The 22,339-nt window shown below is 37.6% G+C and overlaps 2 protein-coding genes across 4 annotated transcripts in view; one reads left to right on the forward strand and one right to left on the reverse strand.

The window, feature by feature from the left end:
* The first annotated feature begins 117 nt into the window (after window positions 1–117).
* On the forward strand, window positions 118–14,805 carry LOC136242748 (ATP-binding cassette sub-family F member 3-like). Its single transcript, XM_066034206.1, has 24 exons — window positions 118–276; window positions 372–513; window positions 1,462–1,544; window positions 2,338–2,393; window positions 6,569–6,675; window positions 6,832–6,948; window positions 6,994–7,098; window positions 7,150–7,201; window positions 7,634–7,740; window positions 7,862–7,898; window positions 7,955–8,001; window positions 8,092–8,151; window positions 8,207–8,263; window positions 8,318–8,340; window positions 8,831–8,886; window positions 9,736–9,852; window positions 9,901–9,984; window positions 11,274–11,395; window positions 11,446–11,578; window positions 12,272–12,360; window positions 12,513–12,604; window positions 12,700–12,832; window positions 12,930–13,017; window positions 14,556–14,805. The coding sequence occupies exons 1-24, from the start codon at window positions 210–212 to the stop codon at window positions 14,697–14,699; spliced, it is 2,118 nt and encodes a 705-aa protein (XP_065890278.1). The 5' UTR covers window positions 118–209; the 3' UTR covers window positions 14,700–14,805.
* Window positions 14,806–15,668: 863 nt separating this feature from the next.
* Window positions 15,669–22,339, reverse strand: part of LOC136242754 (TNF receptor-associated factor 3-like) — a 32,923-nt gene continuing 26,252 nt past the window's right edge. For 2 of the 3 annotated variants that reach the window (XM_066034211.1, XM_066034212.1), the window contains exons 3-10: window positions 19,590–19,805; window positions 18,093–18,371; window positions 17,486–17,752; window positions 17,354–17,437; window positions 17,208–17,294; window positions 16,560–17,155; window positions 16,056–16,262; window positions 15,669–15,999 (exon numbers count right to left, since the gene is read on the reverse strand). In XM_066034211.1, the coding sequence (XP_065890283.1) occupies window positions 15,720–15,999; window positions 16,056–16,262; window positions 16,560–17,155; window positions 17,208–17,294; window positions 17,354–17,437; window positions 17,486–17,752; window positions 18,093–18,371; window positions 19,590–19,757 (1,968 nt within the window). In that variant the 5' untranslated portion in view covers window positions 19,758–19,805 and the 3' untranslated portion in view covers window positions 15,669–15,719. Of the gene's footprint in view, window positions 16,000–16,055; window positions 16,263–16,559; window positions 17,156–17,207; window positions 17,295–17,353; window positions 17,438–17,485; window positions 17,753–18,092; window positions 18,372–19,589; window positions 19,806–20,642; window positions 20,791–22,339 lie in introns of those variants that run through there. The other variant, XM_066034213.1, reaches the window with a different exon arrangement.

Genomic DNA, 22,339 nt, shown 5'->3' on the forward strand with positions numbered 1-22,339 from the left:
GTGATGAACATTGCTGGAGGCCTGTGTGCTAAAGGACTATTGCTGGCTTGGGAACCAGCCACAAAGAAGAAAAGAAAATAATAGAACCACTAATATAGTTTTCAATTCGTATGACGTAATATTATAAAATTGCGGGAAATTTACGTAGGCTGAATATTCAAATAAATTCGGGCACATTTTGTTCTTACAGAGCGAGTTACAGAGCCAAGATGTGTACAGAAATACTACATAAGTACTTACCTGGATTAGCTCCAGAAATAGATGATTACGTGTGCGGTAAGTGTGGTGAATCTGTTGGTCGCTATTCATAGGATGATCGAAAATGCCCATAAAACTTTTACATGTGGTTTTAATATTTTTTTACTACAAAGGTGTGTTAAGTGAAATAGACGATTTTGGAAGTGTAGAAGATGTCACGGACGCTCTAGGAACTATTTTGTTGGAATCTCACGAGGAGGCCACCCAGGAATTAGTTAATAAAGTGTGTGCTACCCTGTTCAGTTCCTTGAAAGGGTTAGTAACGTGTGTACTACCTACTGACAGAATCAATATGTGATGTGGTCAATGTTATACTACAGGCAGTAGAAAATTTCCTGCATTCTTCGCGTTTCAGCTATGTGTTTCTGACTCACTGTATTCACAGGTTTTAAGCCTTCTCACAGGTCCCTAGTGGGACTAATAATTGGTTTAAAATTCAGTTTGAAATTTCACGACTAATGATTCCAAATATTGTGTATTTTGTTTCAAGTAGCTACCAATGACGGCTTGTATTTTTTTTCTGTAGTCTTACTAGTCTGTAGATTGTGTTTATGTTGGTCAAAGTTACGTGCGTGTGTTGTTTGCCACAAACTTCTATTTTTTCTTGGTTTATTTTATTCATTTGTCATTTTGTGGTTTGTCATCTTGGTGTTGTGTACTGTATGAATGTTCTCCCATGTTTTGGCACAGTATTTGATTGTGTAGCAATTTTCACACTGGTGGCATGACGTTTTGAGTCAATTCTGATGATGTAGATATCTCTTGGAAGGGATCTCCAATACTAATTTCTACATAGACCAACACTTATTCTTAGTACTAATGTATGCTGTGAACAGTAAACATTGACACTAGGTTCATATTCTGAATTTGTCAGTGCATTGAACAATGAGGGTGCAACTAGTGTTGATTATTTATTCCTTGTTAAAGATTCTATTATGTGAAAAGGGTTAGATTTCCTATCTACCATACTGCAGTGTGATTTATTCCTAAGTACCATCCTATTGTAATAAAGCATGCATGATTGGGCAAGTACAAAATCTAAAATCTTTGATTCAGCATTACAACGTAACTTACTGTATTACAGTCACTGTCACCGTTTGTAGAAAGACTAGAAGGGTGTTGTGTATTGCATGTGATGTGCTTTGGTTAAACTGCAGGTATAGCAGTAGATGTTTACAGAAATTTGATGTGTTTATCTTTTAGAGATGTATCATCTAAGGAGGATGCGTCGGTTGCTAAGTTGCTGAATGCCCCTGTGAAGATTTCCGATGACACCAAGAAGTTAGGTTCGTTGTGATGGACAAACCTAAGTTTTATACTATCTTAACTAATGACAGTGTGATTGCTCTATTAGAGTAGTTGAAACATATATTGAAAATTCGTCGTTGAACATAAAATGATCTCTAGTGGTCCTAATAACAGTGTTCTTCAGTGATCTCAATTTCCTGACACCACATTACATTAAAAATTAAAATACCCTAATAGAGCGATCAGTTTTTTTATATCACTTTTACAAAGCAATTGAATAATAATATTAGTGCATGCATAAGGGAACAGTCGGTATCAAAAGGATAAATGATATGAAAATATGAAAATTACTGATACAGGTACTGACATGCTCTATATAGCATGGGAAAGTGATGTGTGGGAAATCCACTATTTTGGGTACCCAAAGGTGCTAATACAGGGCCTGAGGGTGTCTTATTTAGAATAACACTTGTTTTGTCTTGAAAGAAACAGGCCCATTCCTCTAATCTAGTATGCCTGTTATTATCCATTTAAACACCCATGCATTGCCAGCAGAGGAGGTTGGTCATGCATCAAAATATCTCGTGATCTCAAAGAAAAATTCAACCCAAAACCTCAATAATGATATAAAGTATTCTAATGCGCTAATTGATATCAATAAATTATAGCTCCCAACCTCCTCTGTATTGCCAATGTTACAGCCATGTAGATGGTATGTTTTGTTTAGCCCCAGAGTATAGAACCTATATGTGGCTTTATGGCATTCAGAGATCACATTTTCAGCCAATCAAATTTTAGTGTCGAACTAATTTATAGTTTAATTTTTTACAGATTCTGGTGCTGGAGTTGTCAACAGTATATGGATGGCTCTGCCTCATGATCGTACGGTATGACAGCTGCTAACAGATACATTATCTTGTTGTTGTTGAAGTGTCATGAATAGTTTGCTGGGACCATTGTGTATGTGTTACAACCATCAAATGGATCATAACTAGTATAACCTTCCCACTAGAAACTGTGAGCACAAGCCTCCTATTCTTCCAATGCATTCAACTACTGTTCGCCGGCAAATATCAATAACAAAACCTAGCTCAGAAATACACTATGGATGCAAATAAGTTGCTGTTTTGTCAAGACCACATCCTCTTACTTGTATTTTGTTATATTTGTACTCATTTTGTCCTGATTTCTGTTAATATTTTTATTTACATGCCGACTTACTGACCCTATACTCTTGAGATTAACAACTGATCAAGTTGAAGTGACCTAAGCATGGTAGTAGGGATCCCTTCAAACATAACAGTACCCCTTGCCATTGAAAAATCATCATTGAAATATTTTGTGCAATGCAAAATACCCTAATGGTAGAGTCTTAATGGGTCTGATGCATTTAAATACAACTCTTTTGTGTAGAACATGATTTTAGACCTGCCTTCCCTGCTTGTCTAATGACTCCAAAAAGCCCACAATGATCATTTTATGTCACAATAATAAACCACATATGGCACGAGTTCTGATGAAATGTCTGCCTTCTTTCATCTCTCTCATTGTCATCTTCATGCAAAGAAAACCATACTGGAGGATTTTTTTTTGTAATAACACTTTTACTTAAATGTATGTACTGTAGATACCACAAATTGTTATGCTTCTATAAAAGGAAGTGGTAGCTACATTTATAATGATTGATTTTGCTACAGAAACCAAAGCGTTACTCTTTTTTGAGTTACCCTAATAAAACAGTCAGGTAAACTGTCATGATATTCTAATAAAACAGCCACATGGTATACCATCACATCTCTTATTTCAGTGCTTTTTAGCACATACTTCATATCATAGCTGGAGTAGATATTTGCATGACTGAGGCAAAGTCATGAATAGCTGCTATTGTTAATAACTGAGATATTCTATGACTGCTATGATATAACTGGCTTATATCCAAGTTAAATAATAGTTAGACACCAAGACAAAAAGAGCTAAGCAATTTAGGGACCCCAATGGCCTGAGGCTGTAGTGTCTCGAGCGCAGCAAGGGTGCTACTAAGGGCCTGGGGGGTTACTAAATTGCTTAGTTACCATTGGTCGTGGTGTCTAACTTATTTAGACTATGGTTTAAAGTACGTACCTTTATAGCCAGAGCATGCGTGTAGGTGAAAGAGCAACGAAGAATAGCGGAATGGTTTCTTCCTGAAGTCCTTACAGCGCCCACAAATATAATTATTCAACTAATAACCAGAGCATAGATAATATAGTACAAGTAGGGATTCGCAACAGTGACGTCATTTCTGTGGGAACTAATAGTTTATGTACGGACAATCCTCATTACGGGTTTGATGGGTCTTGGTTACGGGCTCAGAATCAGCCTCACTATAACCTTCATACAAATCTTCAGTCATTGGGGACTTAGTTACAGTTTAAAAAATTCTTGTACCTTGTCACAATCTTTAGTAATAGCACCACAAAAATTATTGATGCCACGCCTGAGCAACCATAGTGAAGAAGTTCCGGCTGCAAACCGCCATGATTTGATAACACTCACTTAATCTAATACTGAATAGGAAACTGTCAAGGTAAATTCAAGAAGAAATAAAGTATAGTTGGTGAGATATCGCCACTCAAAGTCCCTACCCGTAACGAGGATTGTCCGTAGTGACGTCACTGTTGCAAATCCCTACTTGTACTATATTATCTATGACCAGAGTAACAGCTAGAGCTACAGTAGATACGCCGCTTAGTCTATTATTTGTCCAGAATTATTTATAGAACACGGAGAAGAAGAGTGTTATACAGTACTGCAGTGTGCATTTCGTGTTATAATTATTTATCGTGTACAAAATTGCTTGAGGGAAGATGACTAAGTGAACATGTCAGGTGACTAAGTGATTTAGTAAACCTATAAATGAGCCATCCTTGCGACTGTGGTCAGGAAGGCAGGCAGGGCGGCCAAGCAGGCAGGCAAATGAAAATTCAAATTTAATTATTATTATTTTTTTTAAATTCTATATCCATCCACCTGTAAGTGTTTTCTTGTTTTTAATGCTGTATATGGACTAATATTATCCCGTAAAGGAGATTTTATTTCACTACTAAGTACTGTTTGATTATTTCACTACTAGTGTATTTAAAATCATATCCCTGTGAAGCCATACTTCAAAGAATTTACTTTGGCAATATGGCTGGAGGTGAAACGAAGCAATGCATGACTAGCATCATACAGTACTATCGTACTGTATAGTAGGGACGTCAAAGGTGTGGACATGGCCAGTGATATAATATAACCCAAAAACCTGCCTCGATTTTTCTTCACAACATGACAGTATTGGGTAAAATCAAGCCTAAAAATGTCTTCAGATCGACCTGAAATGTTTCTGTCAAGTTGCCACAGAATTAAAAAAATATATATATTCAACGGAATTTCTACTGCCTGCCTGCCTGCCTGCCTGATGCCTTCAGTCAAACGTAGCGGAAAACTGGCTACAGCTACAGCCCTAATTCTTCCGCAGAAATGTTTCTAGTTCGCTTAAGAAAAAACATTTGGTATATTGATAAACATACAATGCTTGCACTATTGTCTTACCTTTTATCCTACTTTACTATGGCCATCAGTCAAGGTTCTACCACTGAGTGTTAATAGACTAAAGTAGGGCTTCCATCTACCAGTGTATATTGCATTAAACTATTCGAATACATGTGGTCGTTGCACCAAACTATTTGAACACACGTGGCTCGCTGGTTTTCAAAGTTGGTAGTTGATATCGATCAGTGAGAGCAACTCGTGGCAAACTAGCAACGTGTACGTCATTTAGTAAGAATGTTAAAACCAAGTCGGGTCATCCAGGTCCCGCTTTACAGATTATCCGGGTCTGACCCCATGTGCTAAATTAATCAGTGTAACAGTTAATGTGGACGCATAGTAACACGTCATAGGTAGCCCTGCTTCTTTTCGTGAGCCATACCCACTTATGTAAATTACTGTCTGTAGACATATGGTAGCCATACCCATTCGTCAGTCTGTAGGTATGCATGAATCCACGTCCATTATTGTCTGCAGGCTTATGTAGAGCCACGCCCACTGATCAGTTGTATTGTATGAGTCATAATCTAGTATAATAGTGCTGTGATTAACTCTTTTAAAATATTGTGACTGGTTTTGTGAAAAGCTGGCTATTTAGTGGTCATGAGCTTGCAAAACACTTCACAAACAAGTATAAGAAAAATTAGGAATTTTAAATTAGAGCAGGGACAGTGTATAGTGCTGCAATAAAAAGTACTGAGACAAGCTGGATCAGAGTAGTACGTAATGTTCTAATACTGTAAAACAATAAGAAGTGCTGTGCATTTCAGTACTTTTTATTGCAGCACTATACACTGTCCCTGCTCTAATTTAAAATTCCTATTTTTTCTTATATGTCATACTTATTATGAATATAGCTAGGGCAATAATATCGGGGTGTGTCATCATGATCGAGTATAAACAGATTGTTAAGAGGTGTGGCCTCGGTATTATTAATCAATCAAGATCGTGTTAATAGGCGTGTCTACCAAGTGTAAGAGGTGTTGATAGGGAAAAGTAATGCCTTGATATGGTTTTATTGTATGAAGAAGGATGAAGTGAAGATAAGGGAAAGACAAGGTGCAGAGGGCACACACTTGTCGGAATCCCAAAAGACACATCCCACTGGTGAATTTGGTATTGTGGCGTCAAATGAAAATACATAATAGTGACACACCCCCTGGTAGGTGAAGGCTGACTCGAGATACTCTAATACAGCAGTCACCCTACAACAGAAACCATATTAAAAATTAGTAATTTAAAAATGAAGTAGGAATTTGTTAATGTGTCATAATATGCCAATGTAGGGATTTTCCTACCGAGTTATGCTGTAATACCATCATTCATCTCATGTTTCACTACTTTTTATCGCTTGGATCCCTACTTAATATTTAATTATTATTATGCTATTACACTATAGTAAAGATGCACTGATAATTGACTATCATCTACATTGGGTTTTGTTTGTCAGATAATGCTTTGTATTGATGTTCGTTGTTTGTTGTCACTGTAGCAAGTTGACCAGAAAAAGCTGGCAAAAGCAGAGAGCAAGATGAGACAGAAAAAGGAGAAGAGAGCATTGAAGGATGAGTCCAGTAACTCAGCTAAAACAGCAATGAGGTCAGAAAATAATCTTGTTAGACTGATAGGTCACCTTGGTGTTTTAAAATTTTCCCTGACTATTTTTACACATGTGAAAATGTATGTACCTGTAGTTTCTGACACATGGACAATCTTACAATAATCATGGCATGTTGTGTTTGATTGTCATTGTAGTTATGACAATGCCACAGTTAACCAGGCATCCAATAGGAAGCAGGACGAGGGGTCAGGTGGAGGCGGACGAGTTTATGACATCAAGATTGAAGACTTTGATATATCGTTTGGGAAAAGGTATGTGTACTGTTATGGCCACTCACGTACAGCCACTGATTGCAGAGTCTTGTTGTCATCTGCCAACCTGAGTATGACATATGGTAGAAGATATGGTTTGGTTGGCCGGAATGGTGTAGGCAAGTCAACTCTGTTGAGAATGATATCAAAGTAAGAAGCATCTTGTTTTGTACATTATCACATATGTTAATTCTCTTACAGGCGCGAGTTGAGGGTTGCCAAACACATTAAGATTTTACATGTAGAACAAGAGGTAATTTTTTGTGCATGCGTGTGTGTGTGTGTGTGTGTGTGTGTGTGGGAGTGTGCGTGAGTGCACAAGTGTGCGCGAGTGTGCGTGTGTGTGTGTGAGAGAGAGAGAGACTTCCCACTCAATAAATTGCTTTTAAGTAGGTTACCCAGCATCCCTTGGCTAAATGGATGGATACTTCTCATGGATGGTTGATCATGCAATAGCAGCCGAAGTGTTTGCTTTTTTCTGTGTCATGTGTACATGAATAAAGCATGCTTATGAAGTGCAAACTTGTGTGGTCTGCTATCAAATACAAGCTAAATATACTGTTGTGTGAGTTCTTCTACTTTAACTTTAGTGTACATAGTAACCTGTGTTTGGTCTTGTCTTTGTGATCATGCTGTGGTCAGTGATGATAGCATGCCTGTAGTGATGATGACATTTACATTACAGGTCGATGGAGATGACACTGTTGCTCTGCAGAGTGTACTGGAGTGTGACGAAGAAAGGGAACGACTCCTTGCTAAGGAGAGAGAGTTGACGAGCAAAACACAATCAAGGTGGGTATTTAAATGGTCACTATAGCAGCCTAGCACAGCAGTGTTAACTATGTATTCAAGGACGTAGCAATGCAGTCACCCACTCTGTTTTCAAAATAATTTTCCATCTTGTATTTTGTAGTGATGCTGCTACAAGTACATCTGAGCAGCTTACTCAGGTAAGCATGGTATATTCTCTATTGTGGTCTAAACTTGATTAATGTAATGACTACAGCTCTACTCCAGACTAGAAGAAATTGATGCTAGCAGTGCTCCATCTAGGTACTATTGTGTCGTTTTCTGTGGCTAATGCTTATGTTATGGTTTGTTCAATGTATTCAACACCTTTACTGCTGTCTGTGATCGTTACAGAGCCTCAGCAATTCTGGCAGGTCTTGCATTCACACCGACAATGCAGGCTATGGCCACCAGGTACATATAATACTTGTTGCTGATTTGGTAAGGAGTATGTTTGCTTGCTGTTTAGAGAGTTCTCAGGAGGATGGAGAATGAGGCTGGCTCTTGCTAGAGCTCTCTTCACTAAGTGAGTTGGCTTAGTGATACTTTGTTGTTACTATATTTGCCTGTCTCTCTTTAGGCCTGACCTACTGTTACTTGATGGTGAGTGTTTCGTATGTTACTTAAACTGTAGATTCCTTATAATCTCATAGGCTTGTGTGTGTGTGTGTGTGTGTGGTGCTTAGTACTTGCAGTATAAGGGATTTCCTAAAAGCAGGATACAAATCATTTTTAGTTTCACTTTCCTCATACACCAAACACCTTGTACTAATTTTCCGGGTGGTTTTCCTCTTCCTCAAACTGCAATACCCTAATTACTTGATTTGTGTCATGGGTATGTTATTAATTTTTTTTGCTTATTAAACCCTTAAAATAGTGCTATATAATTTATTATTGAGGGTGTGCTACTGTTAATCCTGTCACATTAACAAACACAACATAATTGCTACTTATCTGTTTTATTTGCAAGACCTTTCTTTCACCCTTAAGACAAACCCTTCAAATAACTGCAGTTGACAAACCCTTCAGATAACTGCAGTTTTATTCGAAGGTGGCACAATTCAATCAAACACAGTTTTTTTTTTTTTTGCAGAGCCTACCAACATGTTGGACATGAAGGCTATTGTGTGGCTAGAAAATTACTTACAGGTATGTCCAGTTTTTGGACCTGTGATGTGTGTAAGTATTTATTTACTTGCTTTTTTAGACTTATTAGCATCTAAAGCACTGCCTATGCTTGTGTGTATGAAAAATACAGCACTCGGGGGGGTGTCTTGAGGCAAATACAGCACTCTGCTTCGCCTCGTGCTGTGTTAGCCTCTCAACACATACCCTCATGCTGTATTTTCCGTACACATGTGCGGCGGTGCTTCAACTGTAATGTACTGTAGATTTATTTCTGCATTTGCTAAAATTATTTAAGATAAACCACAATGTTTATTTATTGGCTATAGAGGTTGTTTTTTTCCTTTGTCACATCCTAAAGAGAAAACCACACAAGTTTGTTTTGTGGTTTACTAAGGTAGTCCCCACTATTGTTTATAAACATACTGCCATGGTACAAGTGACACCTGCTTAATGTCATGGGATTTCACTTAAAATTTAAAACTTGTTATGACATTTGCAATGGTAATAAGCACTATTGACAGTAAAGGGTACATCTGTTAGACTATTGATGTGCTAAACCAGGCTAACTACGTAGCTTACACCCCATTCACACTACATTCAAACCCGGGTAGTGCATGGTAGTGACGGCACGGCTCGAAACAAATTGTAGTGTGAATCAATCAAGCCGTGCCAAACTGGGGACAGCATGGCACGACAAGGAGAGGTGGGCTGGCACAGGTTGGCCCGGGATAGGATACAGTGTGAACGCATTCCGAGCCGAGTTGAAAACACTCCGGGATAGTGTGAATGGGGGTATTAGATAGAATATGCATCCTTAGAAGTTGATGAGTACATATAAAGTAGATGACCCATATTATGTTATGATATTAGGAATGGCCGACCACTCTATTGTTAGTATCACATGACAGAACATTTCTGGACACAGTGACCACCGACATCATTCACATGCACTCTGAAAGATTGGATTGTTACCGTGGAAATTATGCAGTATGCCAAAATTGTATCACATGATCCTCTACTAACCTGTTACTATAGCAATTCATTCAAACAAGACATGAGAGACTGACATGTCAACAAAAAGAATATGAAACTCAAATGCAGTATAGACAACATCTACAGGTAAAGTAATGCAGTGTTATGAACAATCAGATGACCAGTTGTCATTAATGTAACTACAGTGACCCTCTATAATTCATTGCTAAAGTTTGTGCAGATGTCGAGTAGTATTAGAGAAAGTATTATTGGTACACATACATTAGAGAAGTTTCACTGTATACTAATCACTACTGTTTAAGTCTAGCTGATTGTTGCAAATTTGCTACTATTACCGACTGATACTGATTGTCAAGGGTACAGGCCTGAAATCTTGGAGACTGTTTTACTACTGATTTCTTCGTATTCACCTGTAAACTTCTAAAACAACACATTTTGAAATTTTAGAGGTAATCCTGTTGAGGACCTCTCTATAACATTCTACAAGTAAAAATTGTGCATATTCCACTAAACACTTACTCATAAAGCTGAGATGGGAATTTAACAAATTCTGCTGTAGCAGCTGCTACATGGAAAAGCACATGAATTTGGTGTTGCAACAGATATACTCTAATAGAGTAGTCAGATATTGTGCACTATGTTCTGCTGCTGCTTGAGTCTAATAGAGTGCAACATGTGCTAAAATGAACTACCTGTTTCTACTGAGTAAGGAATATTTGACCAATGGCAGATCTAGGAATTTTCAGAGAAGGTTTCAGGTTCAGGAAGTTTTCAATAACTGATCCCAGACTGTCCAGCTGGGCTGAATGTATGTTAACTCATGATAGCTCAGTAGCCTAGCTACATAGATTTATGGCGTAAACTAGCTAGCAAATGAATCAGTAAAAATCACTCCACAAAATTGTTTCACAGTTGAATCTTACCAATCCAGGCCTTTGCAGAAAATTTTGAAGCAAAACAGCACTTGTACTCGTTAAAACAACAATTATTTTTAGAGGCGCTTAACATGTTTAAACGCTGTAATGGCATTTTCAGTAATTTCAAAGGCAAAAGTATGAAGTTTAGCCCCACTGTCTCCATGTAAGTATGTTGCAATTGGTGCAAATTCATTGTTTACTATTGTACGATGCTAGAGTGATAGTAATGAATTATTTTAAGATCACTGTTAATGGTAAATCAATAAGTGCTAAAATTTGTGGTATGATGTGACAGTGAGGAGGATGATATTACACTATTGCAAAACAATGGTATAAAGATAGCTGAACTATTAGTGGGTGTTAAAAGGGACTTTCCCTGTCAAGTCTATGATATGAAGCATGATAGCTGTATCCCCCGTACATGCTTGTCATATCAGAGATTACATGTCAAAGACACGACCAACTTCCCACAATCATTTGTAACTTGTTCTTCCACAGGATTATATTGATCGGTGGAGATACAATGCTAACAGAGCACCACAGGCACAGAGCAAACTTAAGATACTTGAAAAACTGCCAGAATTAAAACCAGTAGTTGCTGAACTAGAAGTGAAATTCAAGTAGGCCTTACTGTTGGTAAGCCATTTTTAACACCGTGTACTACAACCAGGTTTCCTGTGGTGGACAAGTTTTCTGGAGCAGCTATAAAGTTGTCTGAGATCACATTCAGTTATGGACCATCACAGCAGGCAGTGTTCTCTGATGTTACCATATCAGCTCAATGTGATTCTTGTATAGCTGTGGTGAGTATTAATTGGGAATAGGATTTCTTTTATTGACATGAAATGCTCTGTCCAATTCATGAGTACAAACTTTAATTCCTGAAGTTGTAAAACCACTAAAATTCTACTCATTGACAAATTTGACGTCTTGGTGATTCCAGGCCAGTCCACATCCAGGGCAGTTCCAGAGGCCATGAACTGTTCTCACACATCACAAATACATTGAATATAGATTTGGTCAATTTATAGAGCATCACAGGCTATCAACATAATGAGTCTTGTCTTAGTAATTGAAATTTGGATTATAGTGTCTTCAGGGGCGGATCCAGAAGGGGAGGTCAAAATGAACTAAGGCAGTACATTGTAAAAACAACAAAAAAAATCTACGAAAACACAGCCAACTGACAATAGCTGCCCACCCCTCCAACTACACATTTATCGCTGATAAAAGTACATCAAAATCCTTAAATAGCTTGCTACACACTGTGACTGCTCTATTGGAGTACCTCGATCTTGGTATACTAAAAATTTCTGGAGGGGGAGCCCCCCTTGACCCTCCTCCCCCCTGTATCCGCCCCTGAGTGTCTTTACTATCAAAAACTGTACACAATAAGCTTTCAACTTGGTATCTACACATAAAAATACACAAGCAGTGTGGTGTGGTGTATTTATTGAATAGTTTGTACCAATAATAAGTTGTAATGTTTAATACAGGTTGGTGAAAATGGCACAGGCAAGACAACATTACTAAAACTTTTACTAGAGGAGCTCAGCCCTCAGGAAGGCTTCAGACATGTCCATCGGTAAGGAGTTGATGTCATTTCTAGGAACTTGTGTAATTGTAATTCTATTTATAAGTATAATTTACCATTGTAAATGAATAATTCTGTCTCAAATTATTCTTGCAGAAATATGAAACACTATATACCATGTGTCTGTAATTTTCTTTATCTAGTAATCTTCGGATTGGATACTTTTCACAACATCATGTTGACCAACTAGTAATGGACATCACCCCACTGGAATTGATCCAGTCAAAATTCCCTGGTCAGTCACAAGCTAATCGAGGAGTCACTTGAGATGGCCTCCCGTTCTCAAGTGACTGATAGACTGTCACTGCTTACTGACTTACTCCTCTTCAGGTCACCCAGTAGAACATTACAGACATCAGTTGGGCAGTTATGGAGTGACTGGTGAACTGGCACTACGACCAGTAGCTTCACTTTCTGGAGGCCAGAAGAGTAGGCTGGCATTTGCTTTAATGGCAGCAAAAAGGTTTGTATATGGTGGAGTTTACAGATCATAAAAATGTATGTGCATGAGTTCCTTTAGTTGTTGTGTGATAGTCAGTTATTTTATTTTTTTCTTCCAGCCCCAACTTTCTCATTCTTGATGAACCAACGAACCATCTGGACGTGGAAACAGTTGAGGCATTAGGGAAAGCTTTAACACAATTCAATGTTAGTCACATAGCTCATTAGACCCAAGTAGGAATTGTGGTATACCGTAAGTTCTCTAAAAATTTGGCCCCTGTTTTTATTCGGCACCTGTATTCTAACAGTAAAATAATTTCCTCTAATAAAAAAATTCGGCACGTTTGCTATTTTTGCAATGGATGCTGATAGTGACGAGAACGTCAGAGTTGTCTAGCCTTAATATCGACAATACCAATTATACTGTGACGAGTGGTCGATCAACTAAAATTAGTGGTGATTACTATCTAATTATAGGCCAAAATTTGTCGAGACGAAAATTATTGATTTAGAAATATGCCGAATTTTTAGAGGACTTACGGTATAGATGAGGTTTAATAGTTGGTGAGAATTGTGCAAATTTTATGGATCTCACATGTACGGGAGGTACATATTGTTAATTGTGGCAGCTATTTTGAGAACAATTGACTGCATACCACTGTCATTGTTGGTGTCACTATTGTTAAATGGAGGCTTACTAGGTGTGTGGTTGAATTTTAGTTATAGCTACAAGTAGAATCTATCATCCACAGGCTTGAGTACATTATGTTTTCAAATTCTATGTAGCAATTCTTGTTTTATTCACCTAGTCTTCCCTTAGAGTGCTTTGCAGAAATATAAGTATTTATTTAGGAGGTGAAATTATAACAAAACTATAACTTGGAATTATTCCTGATTCTTTTTATTTATTCCCAAAATTTTTGTATCATCTTTCAATGTAATAATTGCTGTAGTCTAATGTACAATTAGTATAGGGCACAGTTTGTCTCAAAATTAGTCAAAATCACAGTATTTAATCACCAACTGCAGATTTATAAACACTGCTACTAATTTAATAAATACTGCTGCTGATCTAATAAATCCTGTTCCAGATATATAAATAAGCTTCAGTTGATTAATAAACATACAAGTTATGATTTTGTTGGTTCTAAACATACTACATGAGAGCACAATATCCTCACCAAAATACTGCACCAGATATATAAATATTGCACCGGAGATTTATAAATCCTGCTAACTGTACCAGATATAATAAATACTGTACAGGTATACCAATTTTGACCAATCATATCACTTCTTTGTAAACTTCAAGCTATAGTGGTTCAAACAGTTGTTGTGTGATAACACCAAACAGAAAATTGCATATGCATAGTTATACTTTGAAAAGAAGCGATTCGACATGACTTATGCATGTGACACCTGTTTCAACAACTGTTGTTGTACAATCACTGTTCTCTGTGATGCCTTTGGAACCTTCATACATTGAAGTTTGCCAAGAAGTGATTTGATTGGACAAAATTGCTGTTATATATCTGGTGCAGTATTTATATATCTGGAGCAGTATTTATTAAATCAGCTGCAGGATTTACTAAATTAGTAGCAGTGTTTATAAAACTGCAGTTGGTGATTAAATACTGTTATTCTGACCAATTTTGAGACAAACAGCACCCCATAAATTAGACTGTAATATAGAACAATGTCTTCTGTATGAATATTGAATGTTGCTTAAACAAAATTAAATATAGGGTGGTGTGATTCTGGTGTCACATGACGAGCAGCTAATACGGAATATTTGTAATGAAGTGTGGATGTGTAAGGATCAGAAAGTGACCATCCTTGAAGGAATCTCCCAGTACAGGACACAATTGGAGAAAGAGATATTATCTTAATTAATGAAATGTAAATATTATATTTATAGAATTCAAATCTATTACTGAACTTCTTTTTTTTTTTTTTGCAAAAAGTTGTGCACATAATTTATGAAGAATACACCAAGAGTGAATCCTACACATGCAACACTGCACCCTAAACAATAGCACATGTTAACTGCAGTTTTTGTTACTTATAGTCATGCTAGCATTGCTGCCCTACATGCAGGACTATAAACATTTTAATGCACACCAAGTACCTATGTAGCATGCATGGTGGTGTTACTTTTTAAAAACATGAGGTTTGTTTTGTCTGTGGTTTTGACAGGAATGTAGCTCAATTATTCAGTGAGACATTCCCTATTAGTGCCTTCAATATGTTGTAAAAAAAAAAAAGCATTGGTACCTGCTTTATATGCAGGACAATACATAATACATTGGGAATTGAGCCAAGCATAAATATTATAGTGTCTGTGTATAGCATACATGTTAGAACATGCTCCTTATGCCATCTTTTTAACTATGTATAGTGAAATAATGAACTTTTAGCATTAGTTAAACTTTTAGCATTAGTTAAACTTTTAGCATTAGCATTGATCACTCTTGGTGCCAAGCCACTCTACCTTTTCACCTGGGCGGGTTAGGTTTACGCGAATCAAACAACGCTCGCGTTGCCAGATGATGGGGGTCAATTTTGCTAAAATCCTGTGTTGATACATGCTTTGCTTGGTGAGTTAAAAGTTGAGTTTTGAAAAGGTGTGCACAAAAAGGTTGCTAGAACAAAAAAAAAATTATAGCCTTTACCTGGATTCAGTCTGATGACCTTACATTAGGAAGCAAGTTCCCTAGCCACTATAAGCCAATTGTCTCACATTTATCTTAGTATTAAAAACCATCTTATAAAGGCATGCAAAAGTTGAAATTTTCTCCCTCTATGTGGTTATTATGTTTTGAATCGTGCTACAAATTATAACAATTACTTTGCATGTATCATTTAAGTATAATGATTAAAAATCATTGAATCAGCTGTAAATAGCTGCTTTAAAATAGCAACCTTAAAAATAAGTCAATGTACTTCATGTGTTTCATTGAAACAAGTATAAATGGTAACTTGATACAAGTCACTTGCCACCATTGCCATCTTGGTCTCCATATAAAAAATCTTCTTTGGTGTAACTTCCATATAGCAAGGACAACCAGGTGAAGCAAGGACGGCCAGATGCAATCTCTGCAAATATGTAACCATTCAAAACAAGAGTTTCCAATGTACCCGTTCATAGCAAAGATAGCCAGATGAAGCAAGGACAGCCAGATGTAAGCTCTGCAAAGTACATAACCTATACATGTAGCCATTCAAAGCAAGAGTTTCCAATGTACCTGTTCATGGGACGCTGAAAACTTGATGAGTGGACATCAGGATGAAATGTATCTGAAGCATGTCTTCCTCCAGATTGGTTCATTAATGTCATGGTTACACGCTGACGAAATGGCCATCTCAATAATGCATCATACAAACCCCTCATGACCACAAAAAACAGACTAAAATGTGTCCCTTTTCCCATGCCATCGCCATTAAGATAACACCTAAGAGATATATAATGGAAAGTTTCATGTTATAATTAGCAATGTACTATAGATATGAAAAATCTGATATTGGTTTACTGCAACAAGTGCCAAAGCCAACACTTACTGTGTGAGCTGAAAGGTACAATTTTTCTTGAAACTGGTCCAGGAATGGTGTACATATTATTATATTTTTGATAATATCTGTGTCATAGATACATGGCTATCAACTTAATTATAGCTGGGCTATTTTAACTGTTGCAATCACTAACACAGTAGTTTATATGTGAGAGAACACAAATTGTCTTCTCTCATTACCTGGCACACATCTTGTAACCTCTTGGATCTGAATAAAATGGAGCACTGAATAAGGAGACTGTCATTCCCTTGACACCTTCATCTATTCTCCTACTAACTTCATTAATCTTCCACACCAAAATCCCATTATGAGTGGCTTGTTCAAGCAATTGTATTCTCAACTCTTGATCAACACTACTAGACATCAACTTCTCTACAGCTCTGTTTAGTTCTTCATGTTTGTTGATCAACTCTGGAACTCTGTGCATCAACTGTGTACTGTTCTCTGAAGAAGATAACATAGTTACCTTTGTCCCTCTGATTGGGACAGCTGGTGGCATTGAATGGGCACCACTATTTAGGATTTTTTCAAGATACTGGCTTTGGAATTTACTCATTCTTTCCTCAAGCTGTGCCAATCGTTGTGCATTTTCGTCATGTTCCTTTTCAGTAGTAGTGACGCATATGCTAAGGTTGGAGAGCTGGTCCTCAAGCAATTGATCTGTACTGGTCATCTGAGTATTCTGTTGTGTGTTGTCATAAACTCTCTTGACCACTAATCGCTGGTGATATACATTCTTATCTTGACGATGTTTACCCAGTACTTGCCTTGAACCCTACAACAAGATGTTTACATGGTACATCAATACTGTAAACTAAATTACTCACTTTGAAACTGCAGCCCAATAGCTTGTATGGACAATCAACTTCACTGAATGGACAGTCACCATCTTCAGGGGACAAGTGTTTATTCAGCTAAAGGTGTAAACAGACAATGTACTGAAATGTACAGCTATTTGTATTATACCAAATACCTCTTTTCGTTTCATCAAGTGGTTGGGATTACAATTGTTGGGACATGACATTTCTGTAGTGGGACAATCCTTTTGTAGATGTAACTGAAAACCACAATCAATTTATACACACATCATAAAAAGATTTCATACCTTCTCATGCAACACAGGAATGGATTCACAACAGTGCCTACACATCATCATTCTCATTGGACACTCCATTTCAGCATGTTTCTTTAGTTTGGTCCACATCATATAACTACCACAATCTGGGCACTGCTCATCATGATAGTCACAAGCAATATAGTGTATGTCTTCATTGCTCAGTGTACCAGTCCATGGACAGCCATTATTCTTGGCATAGCGACATCTCACCTCTAGCCTCTGTATCTCTCTCTTACAAGCATTATCAGGGAACATCTGCAACAAACATATCTATACATGACTAAAAAACACAAAATAAACATATAAATAATATTATGCTATCACAGAATGGAAGGCTATACCTGATCAACACAAATGTGGTAACAATCACCAAGAGTAGGATGCTTTGTTATTAACATGACATGCAGAGGCTGGCATCCTACTATGGTGGGATTTAACAGTTTCAACAAAAAAGCATTAAAGTTTGTTGTTGCAGCTTTATAAAAACTGCAAACAGCACATTTCTGAGGTGCTGTAAAACACATTGACGCCTCAGAAACGCATGAGTTATTTTTACAGGTCAAATATTTAAATATGCCATTTTTGTGCTTTCTACCTGTGATATCTTCTCTGCATCAATCGGACACAGTATCGTTTCCCCACTGCTCATGGCTTCTTTAAGACAGTCATTACAAAATATATGCCCACAATCGGTTTGCATAGGTGACTTCACAACCAGTTTACAGATTCCACATATGTGCCGGGGCTCCAGTGGATGAACAAAATCTACTCTGATTTCTGCTGCAGGACTGTCCTTAAGTTTCTTCATTTGTTCTTCAAGTTGATTCATTCTATCATTGTAGAACTCCATATGTGACCTCGCTTTCTTCCAATCCTACAGTGACGGTGGATAACACTTTATAGTACAGACCACAAAGGTTTGGTGAAAAAACATCACCCACTTTTCCTGGATGACATGAAGCAGTACTGGTTAGGTAAAACTAAGCCCAAACAAGCCTTCAGATCAACCTGAAACGTTTTCAACAAGTTGCTATGGTAAACTAAACTTATTAAACAGAATTTTCTAGTGACTGAAATTACTTGCTTTGCTATTAAATTAAATAGCCAATATTAAAATTTGATGCAGTGACATTATGCAACAGCCCAAGGGTGATTTGCTGGTAATTATAAAAAGAATAATGGTAAATGACTCAGCCCTAAAGCAGACCTCATATTTTCCTTCAAGAACTCCTTTGCCTGGTGGTAACTGGCCATTATCTTAGATAAGATGCATAGTGACACTAGCTACTACTGTAAGGTACTACCGTATAGTTGAACCAGAAATTTTCATAGGAACACTAAAATCTGAATTTCGAAGGTCTTAATGCATATTTTGAAGTACAGGTGGATTTCAAGCAAATAGAAATTCGTGTCACAAATTACAAAAATATGTAGAGTCTACGTGTGCTCGCCTTACTGATGGAATCCGACAAGGATGGAATAATCCCCACTTTCGCACACTGGAAAGAAGACTGAGCTATAAGTGGAGTAGAAGACTGAGTTGTAAGTGGAGTAGCTATAGCAGCCACTGGCAAGGCAATCAGCTCAATCACGGTACAGTAGCAGACAGCATGGATTCCCAACAATGGCCATTCTGGATAGCTAGTTTATTGGTTATTGATACAGTAATGATACCGTTGAACTATTGTTAATAAAATTAAACTTGTAAAGAATACATGAGCTAATACACGTTGCCCAATCACGTGAAAGTAGCTACATTGTGGAAATTTATTTTTGAAGAACAACAGGCTTGGGAATTTATTTTCAAAGAGAAGGACCTCTTCGAAACATCCAAAAATAAAAATCCTTCGAAAATAGCCAACTACATGGTAGGTAGCATTGGAATCTGAATCTGATTGGCATGCAATGCAGGAATTTAGTTCACATAAAATGAAAATATAATAACGAAAGAGTGTTATATAGCTATTCATGATACCTTTATGATTATAATATAGAATCACTTTAGTAAATATTTACATGCCTGAGTGCCTGCAAGGCCGTGGCTAGCCACCCCATCCACCCCTCCCCCAGATTAGTACCTGCGTTTATTTACCTCTGGACACAGTGTCGTTTCCCCACTGCTCGTGACTTCTTTACGGCAGTCATTACAAAACACATACCCATAATCAGCTTGGATCGGTGATCTCACAGCCACTTTACAAATTCCACATGTGTGACAGGGTTCCAGTAGATGAACAACATCAGCTTTGATCCCTGACATGTCTCGTCCTTTCAACTACGTACAGTAGCTGTCCACCGGATCTCTTTCCTAAATTAAAACCAACAAGTCAAAAATTTCCATAAGGATACAAACTCTTAAAAAATGAGTGCCACTATGTTAACTATTAAACTTGCATAGTTGGGCACTATGAATAACATATCAGAAACTAGGAACTAAGTACAACAATACATTGCTTCTTAAGCACAAAACAACAGAAGAAAGTGTAGGCTAATAAATGGTTTTTTTGATTAAGGCATTTTCAAAACAAGTTGGTACTTAATATATACATTCACCCCAATAAATGTATCTAAAGACTGATTGATTGTAGGTTAAAAGCATGGACTATGCATGGTACTTGTGAAATATACAGCCTGTAACAATGCTCTTCTAAAGAAATGATTGTGGTTTCAGTGGTGCCATTTCTAACCATAGAACCCTATTAAGCTAAAGTAACAAGTACTTGAGAGTTGGTCTGAGTCATCTTGCCACATGGTTAAAAAACAACCCACCACACTGCGAAAACGTTTATTCATTTATGCCTAATTGCTGAACTATACAATACTAAGTCATAGTTGAACCTCTCTAATCCAATGCTCCAAGGGACAGCACAATTCTGCTAGATTACAGATTATCAAGGTACCTCCATAATCCGACATTGGCAAGTATGTCGGATTACATAGTGAAACTACAGTAGCTACCTCTATAATTATACAGCAGAAGCACTAGCTATAATAGTGTGTACATCTGATTTATAATTATTAATAAACACTGATTACATTCATAAGCATATACAAGGTGACATGTTGTATGCTCATGGAAAAATGGTACAGTAAATATAGAATAATAATTATCTATTTTAATCATGTAGAATGAGTTACAACTAACTTGATCAATTCTGTTACTCAGGTTGCACAAAATCTTCCAAGGATTCTTGCATGAGTCCTTTTAACTTTTCTTGTACAAGTTTCTTCTCCATCTTACTTACAAGGTCATCATCAACCATTGTAGTCTAGGACCTGGCTTGTGTTTGTATGCACTTAATTTAGGAGAGGATAACTCAATTGTTCTAGGCTAATTTGACCCCAAGGAATAACATGTGATATGTGCCAAATGCTCTATCCGGGGCGAAATGCCCCAAAATGACCACACCCTTTTATCGGAAGACATTTCACTCGTATCTTCTAAAACACTGCAACTGCAGACTTGCTAAGGTACTCAAAATGTTTATAATGGCCATATTTTAGGACAACTGACAGCTCTGCAGCTTTCACTCAGTCCACCAAGGCAATTAACTCGGACAATTTTCTGTGGATGGTCAACCACTTCTCCAAAAAAGCAATGCATGAAAATGACTATGTGCCAAGATTTACAGCAGCAAGAAGCACATTTGTGAATTACAACTTCCATCCTACCACCACAGTTCTTACCCCTATCCTTCCCTATCCTGCTACAACATATGATGCAGTCCTCACAACGATGATCAACTTTCAGGATGCCCTGAAACAGAAGGGTGATACCTATGGTGCACTGTGGGCAGATGAAGGTGCACTGTGGGCAGATGAAGGTGTGTACCGTATTGCCAAGGAAATTCAGCTAGTGAAACCAGATGAGTTTAGCAACATATTCCTTGGTCTAGGGGGGTTTCATATGGAAAAGATTGTGTTGGCCTGTCTTGGTGCATACCTGAAGCCATCAGGAATATTTGCAGTACTAGTTGAGACACAGTGCTATGGTATTGATGTCATCAAAACCGTCATCTCAGGTTCCCACTATTCCAGGGCCCGCACTGCCCACTCAATGATTCATAAAGTCCTTATGTCCATGATGTTGGAAGGATTCCTCTCCAATTTCCTGACAAACGAATGGAACTAGAAGCATTACAAGTCGACTTTCAGTCCGAAGAATTTACCAGTGAAGAATGGAAATCCATCAAGGAACAATGTGGCACGATCCAAGTTTCAAGTCTATGTCAAGGAAAGGGCATTACTATCCCAATCATTTAGTTACTGGAACACATACGTTTCTGACCTATTCCCAATAATCAGATATCTAACCAATTCACTGTGCTCTGGAGACTGGATACTTTATATCAGTGCTATGGAGAGGGAAAGTACAGTTTTTCTTTTTTGGGAGAACAAACTACTGTCGATGGACACCATTGTTTTTACATGACTGCTATCAACTGAAGGACAAGTTCCCACTCCTATATGACTCCTATATGAATGGTGGATTCGTGGTAAATACTACCAAGAAAGGCAATGGAGTTCCCTTTGACCAAGCACTAGAACAGTGCTACAACCGGCCTGCCAAAGTGAGCAGGGGGATAATAGGAGTCACCAGGAAGAAGGATGCAGTAGCTCTGAGGGGAATTATCAAGCACACAAAAGAACAATATGTTGATCTCCTGAAGAAGAATGACATTCAAGAAGAACTCTCACTTCATCATGACTTCAACCCTAGTACTACTACTACGATCATCAGGATGGTACGAGACATAGACCAGTATCTCCTGGAGGTATACAGTCCTCTACAAGACCAGGCAGAGCTGAAGAATATTCTCACAGGAGAAGTTGTGACCAATG

This window comes from Dysidea avara, chromosome 13 (assembly GCF_963678975.1).
Source record: "Dysidea avara chromosome 13, odDysAvar1.4, whole genome shotgun sequence".
In the NCBI taxonomy this organism is placed as follows: domain Eukaryota; kingdom Metazoa; phylum Porifera; class Demospongiae; order Dictyoceratida; family Dysideidae; genus Dysidea; species Dysidea avara.